The 19,370-nt window shown below is 50.6% G+C and overlaps 1 protein-coding gene across 3 annotated transcripts in view; it reads right to left on the bottom strand.

Moving 5' to 3' along the window:
* Positions 1-19,021, bottom strand: part of DUSP22 (dual specificity phosphatase 22) — a 57,228-nt gene extending 38,207 nt beyond the window's left edge. The window contains exons 1-3 of one of the 3 annotated variants that reach the window (XM_025383557.1): positions 18,539-19,021; positions 7,325-7,358; positions 235-317 (exon numbers count right to left, since the gene is read on the bottom strand). In XM_025383557.1, the coding sequence (XP_025239342.1) occupies positions 235-317; positions 7,325-7,358; positions 18,539-18,559 (138 nt within the window). In that variant the 5' untranslated portion in view covers positions 18,560-19,021. The remainder of the gene's footprint in view (positions 1-234; positions 318-7,324; positions 7,359-18,538) is intronic. The other 2 variants (XM_025383556.1, XM_025383555.1) reach the window with 2 other exon arrangements.
* Between the last annotated feature and the right edge of the window lie 349 nt (positions 19,022-19,370).

Raw genomic sequence — 19,370 nt, 5'->3', positions numbered from 1 at the left:
GGCATTTAGTCAAGAAAGCCAAAGTGGCAACGCAGCAGGAGGGTGATCAGAAAAAGCACACACCCTTGCACCACGCCACAGACAGCGCGTAACGTAAATACGGCCTGAGCACAATGGGAGAGACCGCAGGAGCAGGTTCGCACGGACAGAACGTGGCTGCCTTCGTGAACGTCACACGCACTCCCACAGAATACAAACGAAGACACCCACACACGCCCCCCGGTGCTCTCTTACCTCCAACATAGGCCTGGCACTATCGTGGACAGACAGAATATGTGTCACCTTGTTCTTGCTCAACTGTTCCGCATCCCTGGCATCTGTCAGAGAAGAAAGGGGATGGACATTTTGATATCTTTGCAAGTTAATTACTCCTAAACTCTAGCCAGAAAAAAAAAAAAAAAAACCCACAAAATGACTTGCATATTTCTTTCCTGAAACTTCATAACTGACCATACACGTAGGGAATTTCAGGCTACTGCTTTCATACCTTTTGTCTAGCTTTATTTCTCATTGTCTCATCTTTTGACCCAAAGTGACAAAGAAAAAAACTTTCTATGAGGAACAAGAGTCCCTTGAAATGATCAGGCACAGAAAGGCCTCTGGAATGTAACAGCAGCCTCTGCTCACTCCTGCTTGGCTAAATGGCTACCTCGAACCATCTGCCATGTGGCCCCTAGACTGATGCCAAGGAGCCATAAGATGCCGTACATCACAGTTCAATATCGTATAGCCAGGCATTAACCAACGTTACTTCGATAAACCAATGAGAATTCCTGCTGAACAAGTTTTTGTAGTCACCACTCTCCTGATTCGCTTTTTTTTCTTTAAAAACTCGAGCCTCTATTTTATTCTCCGGGGCACTCCCCAAGGCAACTTGAAAGTGTGTTTCAGGCTACAGTCCTCAAGCTTGGCCCAAATAAACTCTCTGTATTAATTTTGCCTCAGCTTCTTCCTTTTAGGCAAAAAACGTGTTAATCTAGAACTTGAAGTGCACTTAGATTAATCAACGTTGTAATCATGATGGATTACATCATCAAGAAGCTAAATTTACGAGACCATTTTGTAGTCAGCATTTGTAAGAGACGACCTTAGGTCAGTCTTTTTGCATGAGACACATAATATTAGGGATATTTAAAATATATTTTTTTTAATTCAATGACCTCTTAATGATTAGAATTCTTAAAAAGCTAAATACAAAAGAACCACTAACTCTGGAAGACAAAGGAGCCTGTGCGTTACTTCTTTCCCCAGATGTCAAAAGCATGGACAGTTCTGGAATCAGACAGGCCTGTGGTTTACATCATCTATATTCACTTTAAAGCACAATTAGAAAATGAAACTCGCTCTGGAAATTCCAAACAGAATTGTCTATCAGCTCTCAGTTGGCTATTAAATTATCTCCATATGAAACTAGGAAGAAAACAAAATTATATTCCCTTCCAATGTTCCCACCTGCAAAAAGAAGACTGAATGGTGTGATCCCCTGAATTGGAACCTTCTACTAATCTACAAAACGGGGGCCAGCAGGAAATGAGGAGGTCCACTGCCCTGCGCCCCCATCCCAGCCTGGCCAAGCTTTTCAAAATGATACAGGAGAAATGGATTGAAAGGCAAATGTTTAGGCCGGGCGTGGTGACTCACGCCTGTAATCCTGGAACTTTGGGAGGCCGAGACAGGCGGATCACCTGAGTTCAGGAGTGTGAGACCAGCCTGGCCAACATGACGAAACCACGTCTGTACTAAAATTACAAAAATTATCTGGGCGTGGTGGTGTGCACCTGTAATCCCCACTACTAGGGAGGCTGAAGTAGGAGGATCGCTTGAACTCAGGAGGCGGAGGTTGCCGTGAGCCGAGATCGCCCCACTGAACTCCAGCCTGGGCAACAGAGAGAGAGTCCACCTCAAACAAAACAAAACAACAACAACAAAGAAAGGCAAATGTTTAATTGTCACGGTTCTGGAGACTATTTCATGGCATGGGAAAATGCTCAGGGTATAATGTGAACCATGAATGTGACACAAACCCAACGTATATAAGCACAGAGACAAACACAGCAGGGAGCATGGCGGGACTGGTACAAAGGCAGCCCCAGCTCAGAGACGGAATTACAAGTGGGTTTTTCCTTATCGTTTACGCACGCGCGCGCGTGTGTGTGTTCTACATGAGTGGCTCCGAAGTTTAACACCCCGTGAACTATCAAGAGGCTCAGTTAGAAAGGTGGAGGCCAGAGCTTAGTTCCTGATCCAGCCCGTGGCTGAGGCATCTCCATTTCCAACAAGCCTTGATGAGGACGCAGAAATCAAGAAACGTTGTTCTAAACATTCAGCAATGTCAGGAAAAAAATTTAACTAATATCAAAATACCAGTTTCATTTTAAGACTCTTTTCATTGCTCCAACCTCTCAGGCTTCACATTCCAGGCTACTGCTTTCCCAGATTCAAATTCTCAAGCTTCCAATTTAGGGCTATTGCTTTCCAGTATTTTGCCTCAGTTTATCTCTGACCGGCTCATCTTTTGACCCAAAGTGAGAAAGAAAAAACCTTTTTATATGAGGAACACGAGCCCTTTATCAGGCTCAGAAAGGCATCCATCATGCAGGAACAGTCGCCTCTCACTCCTGCTTGAGCTAAACAGTTACCTCGAAGTCCCCTGCTATGGATGGGAGCCATCTACACAGCACATGCGGACTCACTGCCAACCCCCACCCCTCACAGGTTGGGGTACCAGCAGGGCTAGCTTGGAATTAATTAGGCAGAAGCTAGAATCGTTTTGGAAGCCACAGGCAGCCAGTCCCACATTCACACCAAAATGGGATTTTCCAATCGCCACCAGCATGGACGTTTTAGACAAGCAGTGAAACAGACGAAGCCAGGGCTCCGGCGCTCCCCGAACCCGCAGGAGGTGGGACAGGCACCCAGCAGACGTGGGGCAGCCTGACGGGGCCAGCTCATCTTACCCTCCCGCCTGGCTCCTCCCGACACCCATTCCGCCTGGCGTTCGAATTTTAACAATCCGTATTTGTTTCAATCTACTTTTCTCCTTTCACAGCAGCTTTAATGAGATATAATTCACATACCATAATATGGACCCTGATCAAGTCCATGATTCAGTGGTTTCATACGTTCACAAGGCTGCGTAACCGTCACAGATCATAACTTTAGAACATTCTCTTCACCCAGTAAAATGCCTTTATAATACAAATACACAGTGAATCTTTTTAAAGTGGCCTGGGGAAAAAAAAGTATACATTTCTGAATACAGAAGACCACTCGATATCACACAACAGCCAGCGGACTGCTGGACTCCGAAGCAAAGGGAAGCACTCCAGGGCCAGTGCTTCTCCTCCCCCTCACTGCAGGCTCGCACCACGTCCGCTGATGCATCCCTTCCCGTGAGGCACAGGCTCTGCCCACTTACTCGAGTGCATAAAATGCTTAATGAAACCTGCTGGGTGATGACCCTGGAACTTTATTTCTTACGGACTTCACATTATTGATTGTCCTGGAAGGCCAGGGAGCAGCGAGGTCACGAGCTGGGAATCCAGCTGTAAGGCCCAGGGTGGAGCTTCCTCGGGGCACAGACACAAGCTTGTATATTTCCAGCGCGCTCCTCCTGAGCACAGACCTACAGGGGCAGAACTCAGCACGCTGGTGCTCAGCACGGGGTCCTCCAACCCTCAGCACAGCATCACCTGGAGCCGACTGCACCCCGGGTCTACTCCAACCCTCAGCACAGCATCACCGGGAGCTGACTCCACCCCGGGTCTACTCCAACCCTCAGCACAGCATCGCCGGGAGCTGACTCCACCCCGGGTCTACTCCAACCCTCAGCACAGCATCGCCGGGAGCTGACTCCACCCTGGGTCTACTTGATCAGAACGTGCACTTTAGCGAGAACCCCAGAAGGCCACGTGCACCCTAACAGCGAGCCCCAGAGGGGACAGACTTCGGCCTGGTGCCAGTGGCTCCTCCCCAACTGCCAATCACAAATGCAACAGGCTGGTAACTCATAAAACCAACAGGAAGGTAACCAGTGGGAATTCACGTGGAAAAGTAAGTCTGGATGGACATATGCTGACCTATCGAGCATGGTTATCTTGTCTCAGCGAGCTGACAGCAGACTACCTCTGACCAGGCTGGCCTTGTCCAAACAACTGGGTACCCACCAGGGCTGTCTGTCTCCCTGGCAGACACAGAACACAAGCTCTAGACTGCGAACATGGTCTCAACGCACACCACCGCCAAACACACCGTGCCGAAGAGCGTTCCCTCTTTTCTAGAATCTGTGGACATCTTCAAACAATGAGGGCTTCCTGTGTCAGCTGACATCCACTGTTGCTGGTGCCCAAATGGAAGGAAGCCACGGACCCACCCTCTGGCCCAGGGAGGGGCTGCTCTCTCTGGCTTCCCTCCCGGCGTGTGGGCAGCCCCAACAGAGACGCTCTCACCAAAGCGTCGAGGACCCAAAGGCCGGGCTCAGAGCTGGGTTTGTTTGTGGGTCTTCTCCAGGAGGAATAGTCACCAGGTGCTGCAAAACCATTTGTTGATTCATTACAAAGCTTTTTTTTTTTTTTTTAAGGGTTGCAGAGTGACATGTGAGGGATCCCACTGAAAGGAAGGAGGGGAGAGGAGAAGGAAGGAAGGGAGGGAGAGAAAAAGGAGGGAAGTGGGGAGGGAAGAGAGGAAATGGGAAGGGGAAGAGAAGGGAGGGGAGGAAGGAGAAGGGACAGAAGAAGGGAGTGACTGTCCACGTTCCTTTCCACTTTCCTGGTTCTTGTGTTACAAGAGGAACGTATTACTTGTGATTTTAAAAGAGCAAGATAAATGACTATATGAGATGCCAGGCGAGAGCACAGATGACAGCTGGATTCACCGCCCAGGAAAAAAGAAAGAGGCCACATTCCACACAGGTTTCCACCCTTGCCAGCTAATGCCACCCAGCTGCCTACTGCAGACCTGGCATCTATCGGGCCCCATGGCAGTAGCAGTGAGTGTGTGGGTGTTTATTTCTCAGGACACCAGGTATTGGGCACTGAGCCACCGAGGGCATCGCCCATCGTCTGGGTCAGCCCCGCGACAGCCCTGTGAGGCAGACGCCATCTTCCCAGTCCACACCCCCAGGTGTGTAACTCGTCTGAGGACACACACTGGCCCCTGCCTGTTCTGCACCTGCTGTTGGACTCTTGACAGCCTGAGGACAGGGACGCTGGTCCACATCCAACTCCCAGCACACTGTGTGCTCCCGACAAGCTTGTGCAATGAACAAGTGAATTCACAGCACAACGGGGGAAAATACTTCCTCTCCTTCCAGCCCTATTGCCAATTCACTGCACTCTCCTTCCTTTCTTTCAGACAAGCCTTGTACCTGGAAAGCATTTAATAAACGTTTGGCTAATGAGTGAATAAAACACAACCTCATGCCAACATCAGAATAACTCAAGGTAGTAACACAGCACCGACCCGAAGAACAAGGAGAGGAGGTGGGCTGTCCACAGCACTCTCAGAGACTAAACCACAAAGCACGAGACCCAGGAAGCTGGAAGGAGTCCTATGTCACGGAATATTTAGAAAACAGGTGTAGCGTGTAGTATGAAAAGAATTTTAAATATTTTCCTAAAGCCATCCTTCCAGAAAAGGTAACCTTTCATGATTAAGGCTGAAACTCTCACATACTATTGTCAGAAGTATTGAATTTGGTTCATATTTATTAAAATGTTCAATTTCAAACCTTTCATCCAGCAATTCTACTTCTAAGAACTTATCCTAAACTCTGTTCTCAAAGACACTCCCTTTCCCCATGAAAACAGTTAATACCTCACTAAATAACTCTGACATTCGCTTCATTAATGTCCCCCAGCCTGCCCCCCACAACGGGTTTGCTGCTTTTTCAGAACCACAATGCTTACTAATTTAGCAAGCCCAGTACTATTTTTAACATGCTGTACAATCAGCAGCTGTCAGCTCTGTGCTTAATTCTCCTGGAGGCCAATGAGTGAGCTGGAGGGAGATGGGGCGGGAGGTGTGTGGAAATAAACATCATACAGAGTGCAGAGAAATAATAAAGATTATTTGCACAATCAGTTTGAATCTGAACTCGGAAATTTCAGCAGCATCCAGAAAGCCGACAGGAGTGGCCAAGTTCCGGCTTGTGAGGGAAGGGAGGAGCAGGAGCTGCCGACGACACGGTCCGGCTCTGTCCAACCTAACACGGTGGGGCCTTGTCTGCAAGCTTCCCAAGCCCCTCCCAGCCTATTAAGGGCCCCTCATCTCTATCCTCCCACCTCATCTCAGTGATTCACTTACACAAACTCTGAATGTCACCTGGCAGGCGGATTTGGCCCCTCCCTGGAAGCCGATAGGCCCAGGGACCACCGAGCTCTAGAGCTGAGTCAGTAGCCGACAGCGAATCAATTAGTACCGAACAAGGGGCAGGAAATGTGTGAGAAGAGCAGCAGCAGCAGACGAGGAGAATCTGCCAGAAATGAAATTGTCACTCTTGTTTCCCGGGTGACTTAAAAAGAACAGGCTTCTGAAAATTTCTCAACAGTAACTAAAAAATGAAAGTGGTCAAAGGTTATAAGTCAGTCACGTGATTGCTGAATGTGCCTGTTGTCCACCATCTTTTGATGATAATGTCCCAACGGGTGTGGAGAGTTAAAAGGAGCACCTGAGGCAGAGCTGGAGCCTCACAGCCTCACCCCACTCCATGAGGGGACGGGCAAGGGGTTGGGGTGCACCCAGCAAGGGGCTTGGGTGCACGTGGTGGCCACTCCCAGAACAGACCGTAGCCTGAGCCTACACTTTGCCTGTCAGTCTCACCCATGAGAAGTCTAAAGCTGATCTTTTAGAAAGTGAGCTCACTTTTGGTGGAAACAGCCCAAACATCCACGAACAAATAAATGGAAGCAAAATGAGGCCTCTGCACACCATGGAATACTATTCGGCTTTAAGAAGGAAGGCCATTCTGACACTTGCTGTGACATGGATGAACTGTGACACTGTACTCAGTAAAATAAGCCCATCTCAAAAGCACAAACACTGTGTGATTCCACTAGGAGGAGGCTCTGAGAGTCGTCAGATTCTTAGAGGCAGAAAGCAGAAGGGTGGCTGCCCGGGGCTGGGAGGAGCGGAATGGGGAGTTAGTGTTTAACAGGGACGCAGTTTCAGTTTGGGAACGGGAAATGTGCTGCAGAAGGATGTTGGTGACGGCTGCACAGCAATGCAAATTACTTAAAGCCACTGACCTACACACTTTAAAATGGTCAAGAAGACACATCTTATGTTCTGTGTATTTTACCACAACAACAAAAAAGCAAGAACTCACCTTTGAAGTTGCCGATGTACAGGCCGGGCAGGATCTAGGAGGAAGACAGACACAGACGTGAGCCTGGCAGACTCTAAGTGGATGGCGTTGCAGAAGGGGCCTCACCCAGCAGCAGGATCCCTGCAAAGCCCAGGCGCTTCCCCAGTACAGCCCCTCCCTGACAGACACGCGGGCGACCCAGCACCCCCAGCGGCCTGTGGAAGGCTGCAGGTGGTGCCCATCGCCTTGCTGGGTTGAGGGCCCAGCTTTGACCCCGTCATCCTCATTTGCAGCCCTGCAGTGCTGGTGGGCATTCTGAGGGCCCAAGTCCCCTGCCCCGCCTGCCCACCCTGGCCCCGCAGCCCTGGCGGCCCCACAGCCCTGTGCTCTGCTGCACGAGGCCACTGCACACACGGTGCCCGCTGCACACACGGTGCCCGCTGCAGGCGGTTACGCTGCCGCCCACCTCACCCTTGGCCTGTCCTGAGCCCTGAGTCCAGGGCTGGCCCCCGACTCGGCCCCCCACTCAGTGCTGGTAGCCCTCCGTGTCCCCTGGGTGGCGATGCTGTTGCGAGGGCATGACCACGTGAAGACCCATCTGTCTGTCGGGAAAACTCCTTGGGCAGCAAACGAATCGTGTCGCTCACTGCTGCCTCCCGAGCCCCAGGCCAGGATGACAGTCAACAAGGGGTTGTTAAATAATTAAATACATGATCCAACCTGCAAATATATGCAAGTTAATAAAAACACACCTTTGTTGCAAAATGTCCAAGGCAGTGGTTCTCAAACCAAACTCCCCATCAGAACTCCAGACTCTGTTAAAAACACAGATTTCTGGGCCAGCCCTCCTCTCCACCTCCAGCCCCCATACGGAATGATTTAGCAGATCAGCAATGAGAACTGGGGGTGGTTTCTTTCACACCCATGATTTGCGAAATCGGAAGCAAATTCTTGTCTTGCCAGCACTTTGCATGGACACTCTGAAATTTAAATAAGGACACGGTACCATTCATTAAAATGTGCTCACTGTATCACTCACCATGATTTCCAAGCACATACACCCAGCGGTTTTGGTGACACTTCACCACAGATCCCAGGATGTCCCAGCCTCACCCTCCTGTCTGCCACTCCCATCCCCGCAGCTCCCCTGTCTTCCTTCAATCCCACTGAGAAAGTCGAAAGAGCCTGTAGTACGGTTCTTCATGTTTGCTGATTTCTTCAAGAATCTTCCTGACCACCGGCTGCCTTGCTAAAAACGGATGGCTCATGTCTAGTCATTGCAGGGGACCTATCGTGGCTCACATCAGGGCAGCAGTGCTAGGCCCAGAGTTAGTCTCTCTGCAGAGGGACAACGAGCCAAGGGGCCACGTAATGTATCAACCAAACTGGGACGGTCCAAGAATGAAAACAGGCTCTGCTAATCATTAGTTCAGGAAAACAGGCAAACACCAGCAGTGCCCCGGGCACAGGGCTGTGCCATCACCCTGGCTGACTCAATACCCAGAGTGGTAAGGATGCGAAATTAGCTTGGAGAGTGCCCCATGGGACGGAGCTCAGTTCTGTCCGTGACTGAAGTCACCGATGGAGGCAGGTCGGGTTAGCCCCGTAACCAGGAGCATGTGAGGTGACGTCTCAGAGGACAACGCCAGCACCCACTGCCCGGGAGCTGAAACACCTGGCAGGTCTTTCTGGAAGCATAACCAGTCTTTAGGATTCTCCTCGGAGGAAGGGTGGAGTCTATACTTTATCATTCCTATTTTGAAACACAGGAACAATGCAAGTTCGCCCTGGATGTGGATCCCGCTGACGTTCTCCGGCGATGCTTGGCTGCACAGAGCTTTGCTGTGTGTAGTCTCTCATTCCCAAGGGTCTCTCCTGTCTTTTTCAGGATGTGGCAGTAGATACTAAAGAGCATCATTGCCACGTGGCTCCTTTGGCTGGCAATGCAATGACCCCTCCTTGACCAAACTTTAGCCAGGTTCCTGAGTCCTTTTCTCAAGAAGGCCCGGTCCTTGGCGAGCAGAGACCTGCTGAGTGTATCCCCTAAGACCCCACCAAGCGCCCCTTCCTCCACCCCGACGTCTAATCCAGTTCCCCTGAGTGGCGTTCCACCCACTCCCTCACCCTGCCCTCCGCTTTCCATCCACCCTCGTCCCTGCCACACTGGAGTCGAGTCCTCCCCTGTTGCAATAGTCTTGAATGGAGTCTTCCTTGCTGGCTTAAGCAAGTGTCAAAAACACTTTTCTTTTACAGCAGTGACTGCAAATGGCTCCATATCTCTACAGTTATAATCACTGGGTGATTTTCTAGATCAAAATGTTTCCAGACCATAAGCATGTGTATCTGCCCAAAGTCAGAGAACATACTGCTGTGGATAGAGTTCCTCGGGCACAACGCTGCACACTCGGGGTACTGGTGTGACTGAGAGACCGGGCCCTGCCCTCACGGAGCAGCTCATGTAGGGAAAGTGGAGGTGACCTGACCACTCTGGGGTCACAGAGGGCTTCCTGGGGACAGTGGCACTCAGGGGAACTGCAGCCCAAGAGGAGCAGGCAGACAGGTAGGGGACAGAACAGTCAGCCTGGAGAAAGGGTCCTGTCTCTACTGGGGAGGAGTGGGAGAGAGGTGGAGAGAAGGCAGGGGCCAGTGCAAGGAGATGGCCCTGCACAGCGGACACTGTGGCCACTGGCCGCTATCCAGACTCTGAGTTAGGTGCCATGAAATGAAATACTACTAAGATGCCTAAGATGTGTGGGACTGTGAGGAAGACAATCTCATGCATTTTAACTTAATACATCTTGAAAATGGTATGAAAAACAGGGAAGGTAGAGCTGTGCGCAGCACACTCCCTTCGTCACCACGCGCACCTCGGTGACGGCGACGGCGGGCTCCCGGAGGGGGGCTTCTGCATTTCTCTCTGAGCTTGCCTACACCATCTGACGCGCTAGTCCTGTGCATGCACTATGCCAATTTATGGTGGTTTTTTTTTGTTGTTGTTTTGTTTGTTTGTTTGTTTTAAATCAAGAGGGATTATTTGGAAAACAGATTACGGCCCATCTTTGCTTTTTTTCTTTGTACATCTACTGTTTTCTCTACTAAACACAAACTAATAAATTTTATATTATCTTTAAAATTAAATGAGGGCATGAGAGTAGACCATCTCCACATTCTAAATGTTGTAGAACCGTGATGTTCTGACTCCTGAATTCACCGTCTGGAGCCCGGCTTGCTGCAGAACCATCTCGAGCAAACCACTCTTTTCCCACCCCCGTGTCGAGTCCTCCTGCCCCGATGATGCCACCTTCTCCCAGTCACCCCGCATGGAAAACCTGGGGCTCCCACCGCTGTGGCACCTCTCTCACTTCTCCGCTCCCCTCCTCACGGTATCCCTCCTCGGCCTTGCCCAGAGCCTCAGTTCCCACGGGGGTTACAGTAGTAAACACTGAACTCACTCCTCTGTCCTATCAAATTAATTTTCTAAAGCCATATTCTTCCTGGGTGATTTTCTACCTCAAAATGTTCAGTGACAACCCTTTTACTTAAAAAATCAAGGCCAAACATTCAATACATATTCAGCATGGCTTTCGCACGTTGGCTCCAACGTATCTCTGAAGGGTTCCCCTAACTTCCTTCTCACGTCCAGCCCAGCCAGGTCACCCCCACTCTCCCAATACCCCTTACTGGTCCCACCTTGCAATAGCACTTTCTTTGCCCCAAATAATCGTTCTAAACAGAGAAGTTCCCACTGTGTGGGGTCCTTTATCTCCTGGGTATGCTCGAAAATCACAAACCCTGTAATGGCCATTTATTTTATTGGTTTTCCAGTCTCTGAAACCCTTTCCTAGGTTTGGGGATCTCCTGGGCCCAGGGAGTCTGGGTGGGAAGCAGAGCCCGGCTCTTAGTACAGAAGCTGCCAAAGCCGGACACCTGCTCACATGAGCCTTCGCTGCTACATGGGTGTGCCCCGTGTGTGACAAGTCTGCTCACCGACGGCAGGGACAGCCTGGAGTGTCCTCTTTGGCAACAGAGGCAGCAGGGCTGTTGGCACCTTCAGAGTCCACTGGCTGCAGCATCAGCATCTTGCAGTAGCCCCAGAAATGCTCTCAGTGACCAGTTTAAGCATCTGCTCCCGCCAAGGTTGCCCCGAGTCTGGCTCTCCAGCTACCAGGCTGTCTGCTCTGCTCTGTTCTACCCAAGGTAACCACGTTTGGATGCTGTTGCTTACCACCACGGACCCTGATGTGGGCTTTCAACCTGGAAATCACAAAAATTTTGACCCATCTACTTTCACGATATTTTTGTTGCTGGTAATCCCTGCGTACAGAGAGAGAGAACATGAAATAAAATCGAGTAACTTTCCAGCAGAGGAGACCTGGGAAAAACAAGGTGTTCATCTGGTACAACCCGGCTGACCAGTCAGCCCATGCAGGAGCTGAGCTCAAGCCAGAAGCAAGAAACACAGAGAGAAAATGAAATCATGACCACCTGGTAGAAAGCCAGGCCAAGTCGGAAAAAAGAGTTTGTAAACGCAACTCGGGAACGTCCCACTACGCTAAAGTAAAAAGCACAGAATTGACGCTAATCCTCTTCGGGCCTCTGAAACTGTCCTTTCCCTGTGCTGGGGACGCTGGTCCTGAGCAGCCTCCCACAAGATGACCATTTCCAGGGAGGTCTCTCCTGACCACCAAACTCCCCGGCACTCTCTCTCTCATATCGCCTTGTTTTATTTTCTTCACCGCAGTTATCAGTGGCTAAATGGCTTTATTCATTTCCTGACTTTCGGATTGATCTTGCAGCAGGGGCTGCATCTGTCTTGTCTCCTAATGTGTCCCTAAAACCTGCCCAGAGTCGAACACACTGAGAGGAAGTCAGTGAACAAACGGTGATGAAACAGCACAGGCCACAGAGGAAGATGGTCTCTGGCATTCTGCAGGTCAAAGATTCCTGTTTTCTGTTACAAGACTGTCTGGGCATAGATAATATAGGCAGAACCCTTCTGCAGAAATGCTCTGAAATCATCCTAAAGATTCTCCATGCTTGATGGTTCCTCTTGATGGACAGCTTCACACCCACGTGTTACACTGTGCTAACTCCAGCTTCACAGAAATGCAAAAACACAAATCCTCAGCCACAAAAACGCACTTAAGCACAAAAGAATACTGCTTCTAAGGCAGGAAATATTTTGAGTTTATTTTTTAAACATTTCTTTTAGTCCTTCAGGATGCATGGAATCTAAGAACCCCACCCAAACTGATGTTGAGAAGTAAATTCCTGAGCAAGCAGCCGCAGAAGGCTGTGTGTGGGGTGGGGTGGCGGTGGAATCTTAATTCTTTCTATGTCAGAAAGGACTTTCTGGGTTTCAAAGCCAGGGATGAAGGGGAAAAACTCTGGTGGATTCCTTGAAGGGTTAAATGTCACACAGACTTTTTAAATGCCATTTGGCCATGGACTTAACCAGGTTGCATATAAAAAGGGAAGAATATGAGAATATTCTCCTGGGCCCTTAGAACACTGCCTTTAACATCTGCTCTTCAACATGAAACAAAAATGTAATATTAAATGGAGAAAGAGCCCTTGGGGGGTGCTGTAGAACCCACCAGCACGTGGCCATCTGTCTGTCAGTCCTGCAGCAGCGGCTGAGTGTTCACTTCCTGCAGGAGGCTTCTCTCCAAGCTGCCTGGGACTAATCTGCATGGCGGGGTCTTCGTGTCTTTCATACTAACAACCCACTACAGGATCTAACACAGTGCCTTGACAATAGCAGGTGTTCAATAATAATACCATGAACAGGTGAATGGATGGATGACTGGACTACGCAGGCAACCAAGTCACCTGCCGCCAGGTGGAAACACATGAATTTAGCAGCACAAAAGTGCCTGACCTTCCAGTCCCTTCCCATATGAAAATACAGCTTCTCAACCCTGTGGCCCTATTCCACCTTTTGCTAACTCTCCAGTTCCAGACCACACAGGCCTCAGGAAATTCTGAGAGGAAGAACCCTCGATAGTGGTTCTCGACTGGGGATGATTTCACTCCCCGGGGATATCTGCCAACGTCAGGGACATTTTTGGTTGTCACAGGTGGGGAGGAGGTGCTACTGGCAACTATTGGGTGAAGATCTGAGATGTTGCTAAACCTCTCATAATCCACAGGGCAGTCGCACAAGTAATTATCTTGAAATGTCTACAGGAGCAGCCGTTGAGGAACACCGGTCTGTGCCTAGAGGGAACATATTCCCCTTGAATTATAATCCTTTCCCAACTACACTCCCTCATCTTCCTAACAGGGCAAAAGCCATCCTCAAACAAGTGTCAGTCACATCCAAGAGTACTCAAAACAGACTGTATTTGAACTTTACAGTTTGGAAAACTGTGTTCTAATAAATTCCCATTTGCTTCTCCCAGTAACTCAAGTAGTAACTGGGGAAGGTATCATTACCCTCATTTCAGAGCCAGGGAGGAGGAGATTGGATTAGCTAACCTCCTAAGGTCTTTCAGTTCTACACATCTACGAATCCAGGAAGGAAAACAATCCTGACGCTGAGAAACATCTAAGTGACTTGTTCAAGATCACAGCCGTGAAGCAGCAGAGAGGCGGAGGTTCCCCAGGTCAGGCTTTTTGGTACCCAGCCCCTCTCAGCAACAGTGGGCTCCCCAAGGGAACAAGACGCACCCACTGAAGTGAGGCCTCCCAGCACCATGAGAGGCTTCCCGAGAAGAACAGGATGGCAGCCATTGCCACCAGGCAGCGAGAAATACAGGATGGCAGCCATTCCCGCCAGGCAGGGAGAAGTACAGGATGGCAGCCATTGCCACCAGGCAGGGAGAAGTACAGGATGGCAGCCATTCCCACCAGGCAGGGTGCTTTCAGAGGACACACAGCAGGGAGGAAGGAAGAGGCCACAAGAGCAGGCAGGCCGGATGCTTGATGAGCTGAACAAACCCTGGCAGTCAGTGGAGGGCAAGATGCCAACCAGAGGGTCCTCATATCCTGCCCTAGAACGCGAGGCTTCAGCCCACTTTGAGGCTGATCAAGATAAAGACTGCTGGCACATGAGAAGCATTTCGGGCAGCCTTCTCTGACATAATGTTTGGCTAGAGACTAGTCGCTGTTTTGTTTTTAATGGGGTATTGTAGTACTGAAGACTAATAAGTAGACAGTGAGGACGGGAGTTTTGTTTACAGGCTCTCCCCCAAAAGATTTGAGGGTTCAGACTCGAGAGAACTTTGAGTCAACTAGGAGTTTTCAAAGGCTCCACAGGAACACGACATTTGCATGCAACACCCTGCTCACTTTAACCCTAATCTTACCAGAGACATTTACTAGACGAACACCTCAGCAGACGAGTATCTTAGAGGCACTCTGCATTGTGGCTGAGCCACTGTGGCTTCGAGTCCCGGCTCTGCTACCCACCAGCTGGGTGACCCTGGCAGTTCCCTAACCTCTGTGTACATCGAGAAAACAGGCACGGAAATAACAGGACCTGCTTCATGGCGTTGTGGCTTACTCTACGTGGTAACGTACTCAAAACACACCATAAACTCACTGGCGATTATAATTTTGGCCAGCGTGGGGCATCTGCCTAGGAATTGCACACACAAACAAACAGAAACAATAAAAAAAATAGTTTTGGTTTTGCTGCCTTTTACCCCCTTCCTTATCAATGTCAAACATGAAGGAAGAGAGGTGATTTTGGCTATTTGACAAGTAATCGAAGCTATGAGGAGCTTTTCAAATTACTTTTTAGGAATTTTAAAACTGACTTGGGATGAATTGGCACCCAGCTCAAAGGACAGACTTTTCCTATCCTCAAAATCAGTAGAGACTGGGGTCCAAACCCAGTTCCGCCCTGCCTAGCACTGGACCTTATCTTACCTAACCTCTCCAAATCTCCATTCCCCAATCTGGGCAAATATAAGGTCGTTTGACCTTACAGGGCTATTGTGAGGCTGAGATTTTATAAAGTGTTAAAAAAAACAAATGGTTCACAATGGTGTTGCTTTTTTTTTTTTTTTTTTTTTGAAACAGGGTCTCCCTCTGCTGCTCAGGGCTGGGGTGCTGTGGTACAATCACGACTCGCTCCAGCCTAGACTTCCCGGGCTCAGGTGATTCTCCCACCTCAGCCTCCCAAGCAGCTGGGACTACAGATGCAAGCCATCACACACTCAGCTGATTTTGTTTGTTTGCTTGTTTGTATTTTCGATAGAAACAGGGTTTCGCCGTGTTGCCCAGGCTGGTCTTAAACTCCTGGACTCAAGCAGTCCACCTGCCTCAGCCTCCCAAAGTGCTGTGATTACAGGCACGAGCCACCGCACCCGGTCCTGCCTTCATTTCCTCATCTTTAATTTTCTAGAATACAAAAGCCTTTTTCCCTTCCATCTTCTGATAATCTGCTGTGTATACCTAATGGGAATTGGCACAGTATTTTGCCATACAGGAGACCGGAATGTACTGACAAGAAGAGCCATCATGGGGATGCGAAATAATAGAAACTGCTCTCCCAAAGCAGTCAGAATGGAGCCTGCACTGTTTAGACCAGAAATGTTCTTTTGCCAAAAATGACCAATGCGTATGAGATTGGAAAGAAATCTTGTCCCAGTAACCTCAGGGCACACACATTCCAAGTTACGTTAGTTCCCGAGGCATTGCACATATTTATAAATGTTCTTAGAAAAGGATTTCTAGGGGTAGCACCTTCCACTGATTCTGCAAATCAACATTCTTTTTTTTTTTACAGATGGGAAAAATATGAAGCCTCGTTCCAAGTCACACGGTAATATGTGGAAAAGTTCTGGTTAAGGCTCTTAACTCACTGGCCTCCAGCAATCTACTTTGCCACGAACTAACCTTGTGATTTGGGGTAGTTCCTCCTGATCTCACGTAAACATGTTTACTGCAGCAGAATTCCTTGCCTGGGCTGAATGCCCCTTCTAGGTCACTTTCATCCCATCTTCTGCTTTCCCCACTTTTCTGAAATTGCCTATGTTATCCTCTGGAGCCTCTACTCCTCCCCACCTTGTGTTCTCTCTCTCTCTCTCACTCCCACACACATACACACCCTGTGTTGTGCAACACAGCAGCCATCAGCCACAGTGACTATTGAGTACTTCAAATGTGGCTAGTCCAAAATGAGACGTGATTTAGGTATAAAATACATGCTATGCTTTGAACATATAAGTGATCTGGGGATCCCGAGATTTTTCCTTTCACAAAGACATAGCAAAAAACATGAAAACTTCCACGAATAATTTTATATATTAGTTACATGTTGAAACAATAGTTTTAATATATTGTTAGATAAAATATATTATTAAAATTAATTTCACCAGTTTATTTTTTAATGTGGCTCCTGGAACATTTTAAGTTATATACATGGCTCGCATCATATTAGTGCTGGACAAGCGTTGATCTATACTGAAGGTTCTGTGAAGGATTTTTGGGTCATTTACCACCGCACTCCCTTTTCCTGCCTCCCCACCCACCAGCACAACACCTGGCTCATAGTATGTACATAATAAACAAGCGTTGAAGCAGAGAAGTCTCTAAATCTCTCTATACATATATTTCTTCATTTATACACTGTGAGTCTCTATTCACAAGATACTAAAAGTCAAGCAATTTATTACCCATTTTGAAAGGTAAAAAGTGTATGAATATTACTGCTTTTGTTGAAAAGCATGAAAATAACGTTGATCCCTTAGGCAACCATCTGTATTCCTAAATATATTTTTTGAATTGTATTACACAAATACTATAAATTTAATGCTGAAAACGGTGGAGAGTGAACAGCTCAAGTGGGAAAAACTGTAGAAATAACCAAAGGAAAGCTGAGATACCGCCGTCATCAATGGCAAGGCAAACGGAGCCCACAAACTTACGATGACCATCTTTATTGTTGTTTTAATTTAAAAAGCAGAAGGCTCGGGGTGCGATGGATTCCAGTGCCCATGGGAATATAATACAAGTATTTAGCCGAGAGAGAGTCTGTTTCCAAACTTGATCACTCGCCAAAAAAAAAAAAAAAAAAAAAAGTGAATACAATTCTGTTTACCAAAATACCTCAGTATTGGCATGCAGGCCCCAAACACACAATAGTTCTTTCACAAACGGAGTAACCAGGACACAATAAACATGACATGGGCACGGGAAAGGTTCGGTTTTCCCTGGACTGACTCCCCACTGCATCTCCCCTTCCTGCCGGGAATCCGCACTTGCAACACTCCAGCCCAAACTCCCAAACCACTGCCGACCCCGTGTTGAGGGACACGGAAGAAAACACAGCCGCACTGCCATCCCCACGCAGTGTGGACGCCGACAGCGTGTAGAGCTGCGGGTGGGCGGAGCGCAAAGAAAAAGTGAAGCAGAAAAACGACTCATCCAATCCAGGACCATTCAAAGACCTGCAAAAAGCTACTGTCTGTGTTGTGGGCTCTGTAAAGTCTGGTGACTCCTTCCTTGAAACCAGCCCAGCACCAAGGAACAAAATCCTGAACCTTGTGGTTCACACGCACACACCCCGGCAACTCCCGGCCGCCGGAGCTGGCATCTGGCAGCGTCCGTGGACGGGAAAGGGGTCCCACGGGCTGGGAAGGGAGGTGCGGCCCAGACACTGACGGGACAAAGGGAGCAGCGCAGACTTTCTCGAAGGCCCCGTGGGGCCAGCCCCAGCCACAGGCTGCCCTCGCCGCAGCGTCACACAAGCTAGCGCGCTCCGAACCTTTCCTCCGCTTCCCACTCATCTAGAAACAGCTCAGGGCTGAGGACTCCGCTAACTTCTCTGTCCACAGAAAAACTATCTGCGCCCACGGGCGGCCGCAGACTCTGAGGGGAAAGAGGAAATGACAGCGGGCGCCCGTTCACTAACGATGTGTGGGGGGTGACGCTTCCAGGGCGCAGTTCGGGAGCGAAGAGGAGGGGAAAAAAGAAGCCACATCCATTCAGCTCATCTCCCGGCGGAAAGTGTCCAGGCTCTCCAAGCGCGCGGCGCGCTCCAGCCTCAGACACGCACCGGCTGCGAAGGCGGCGGCCCGGGCTGCCCACCCGGAAGCCGGGAGGGCGGGGGCGGGCACCCTCCGAACCCCGATCCGCAGTCGCCGCCCCGGCGCGCCGCCCCTCCCTCCGCGCCCGTCCCCCCGCGGGCTCCAGTCGCCGGGCAGCCCGGACGGGGGGCCGGCACCCGCCGCAGAGGAGGCTGCAGCGCGGAGCACACCCAGCGCGAACGCGGGGAGACGTTACCTTGTTCATCCCATTCCCCATGGTGGCTGAAGGCGAACCCTAGCGCCCCTGGCCGTGTGCTCGCGGCTCACTATGGCATGTTACGGGGAGGAGCGGCGGCGGCGGGCGGGGAGGAGGCGCGGGCGGGACTGAGCGCGCGCAGTGTCGACAAGTCGGCGGCTGGGACCGGCCGGGCCACCCGGCGCGCTCCCGAGGCCGGCGCGGAAGGCTGGGCTTTCCGTCCGCGGCCTGGAACTTCCCGGCGGGAGCAGCGCAGGGGCCCCGGAGCCTGTGCCGGGCAGTGGTCCCGCCTGGCCGGTCCCCGCCCCGTGCGCACCGGGCAGGCCCAGCGTCCCTCCTCGGTCCGCCCGCCCGCACCCTGGGACTTGTAGTCGGGCTCCCGCTCCGCCTTCGCGGACCCCGGCTCGCGGCCGCCGGGCGGGGGAGGCTCGGGCTCGGGCTCGGGCTCTCGGGCGGCCCCAAGCCCACGGCGCGTGCGCGGCCCGAGCCGCCCGCGGGGCGCCCGAGACCGGGGGCGGGGCCTGGCGGACGCGCAGGCGCTGCCCTGAGCCGGCGGCCGCGCTGGTCTCGAGCCCGCTCCAAGGTCGGGGGTGCCCAGAGCCCCTTGGCCTTTTCCCCCGGGGCGACTCCGGGGGCCGGTTACCAGCAGTCGCTACCCTGCCTTGGCTGCCTCCGTGAATCAGGTGCTAATCAGAGGCCTGGTCTCTGGGGGCTCCCCTGCCTGGGTTTTCTGAGGGCGACAGATTTAGGCCGGGGGATTTCCTGCGGCCCTGCCCGGTGCACCGAGACCGAGAAGGCTCGCGGGTGGGGAGAGGTGGGCTACGTGACTCAC

Source organism: Theropithecus gelada, chromosome 4 (assembly GCF_003255815.1).
Source record: "Theropithecus gelada isolate Dixy chromosome 4, Tgel_1.0, whole genome shotgun sequence".
Lineage (NCBI taxonomy): Eukaryota > Metazoa > Chordata > Mammalia > Primates > Cercopithecidae > Theropithecus > Theropithecus gelada.
Note: the sequence above shows the minus strand (reverse complement) of the source record. Positions and strands in the feature narration are given on the sequence as shown.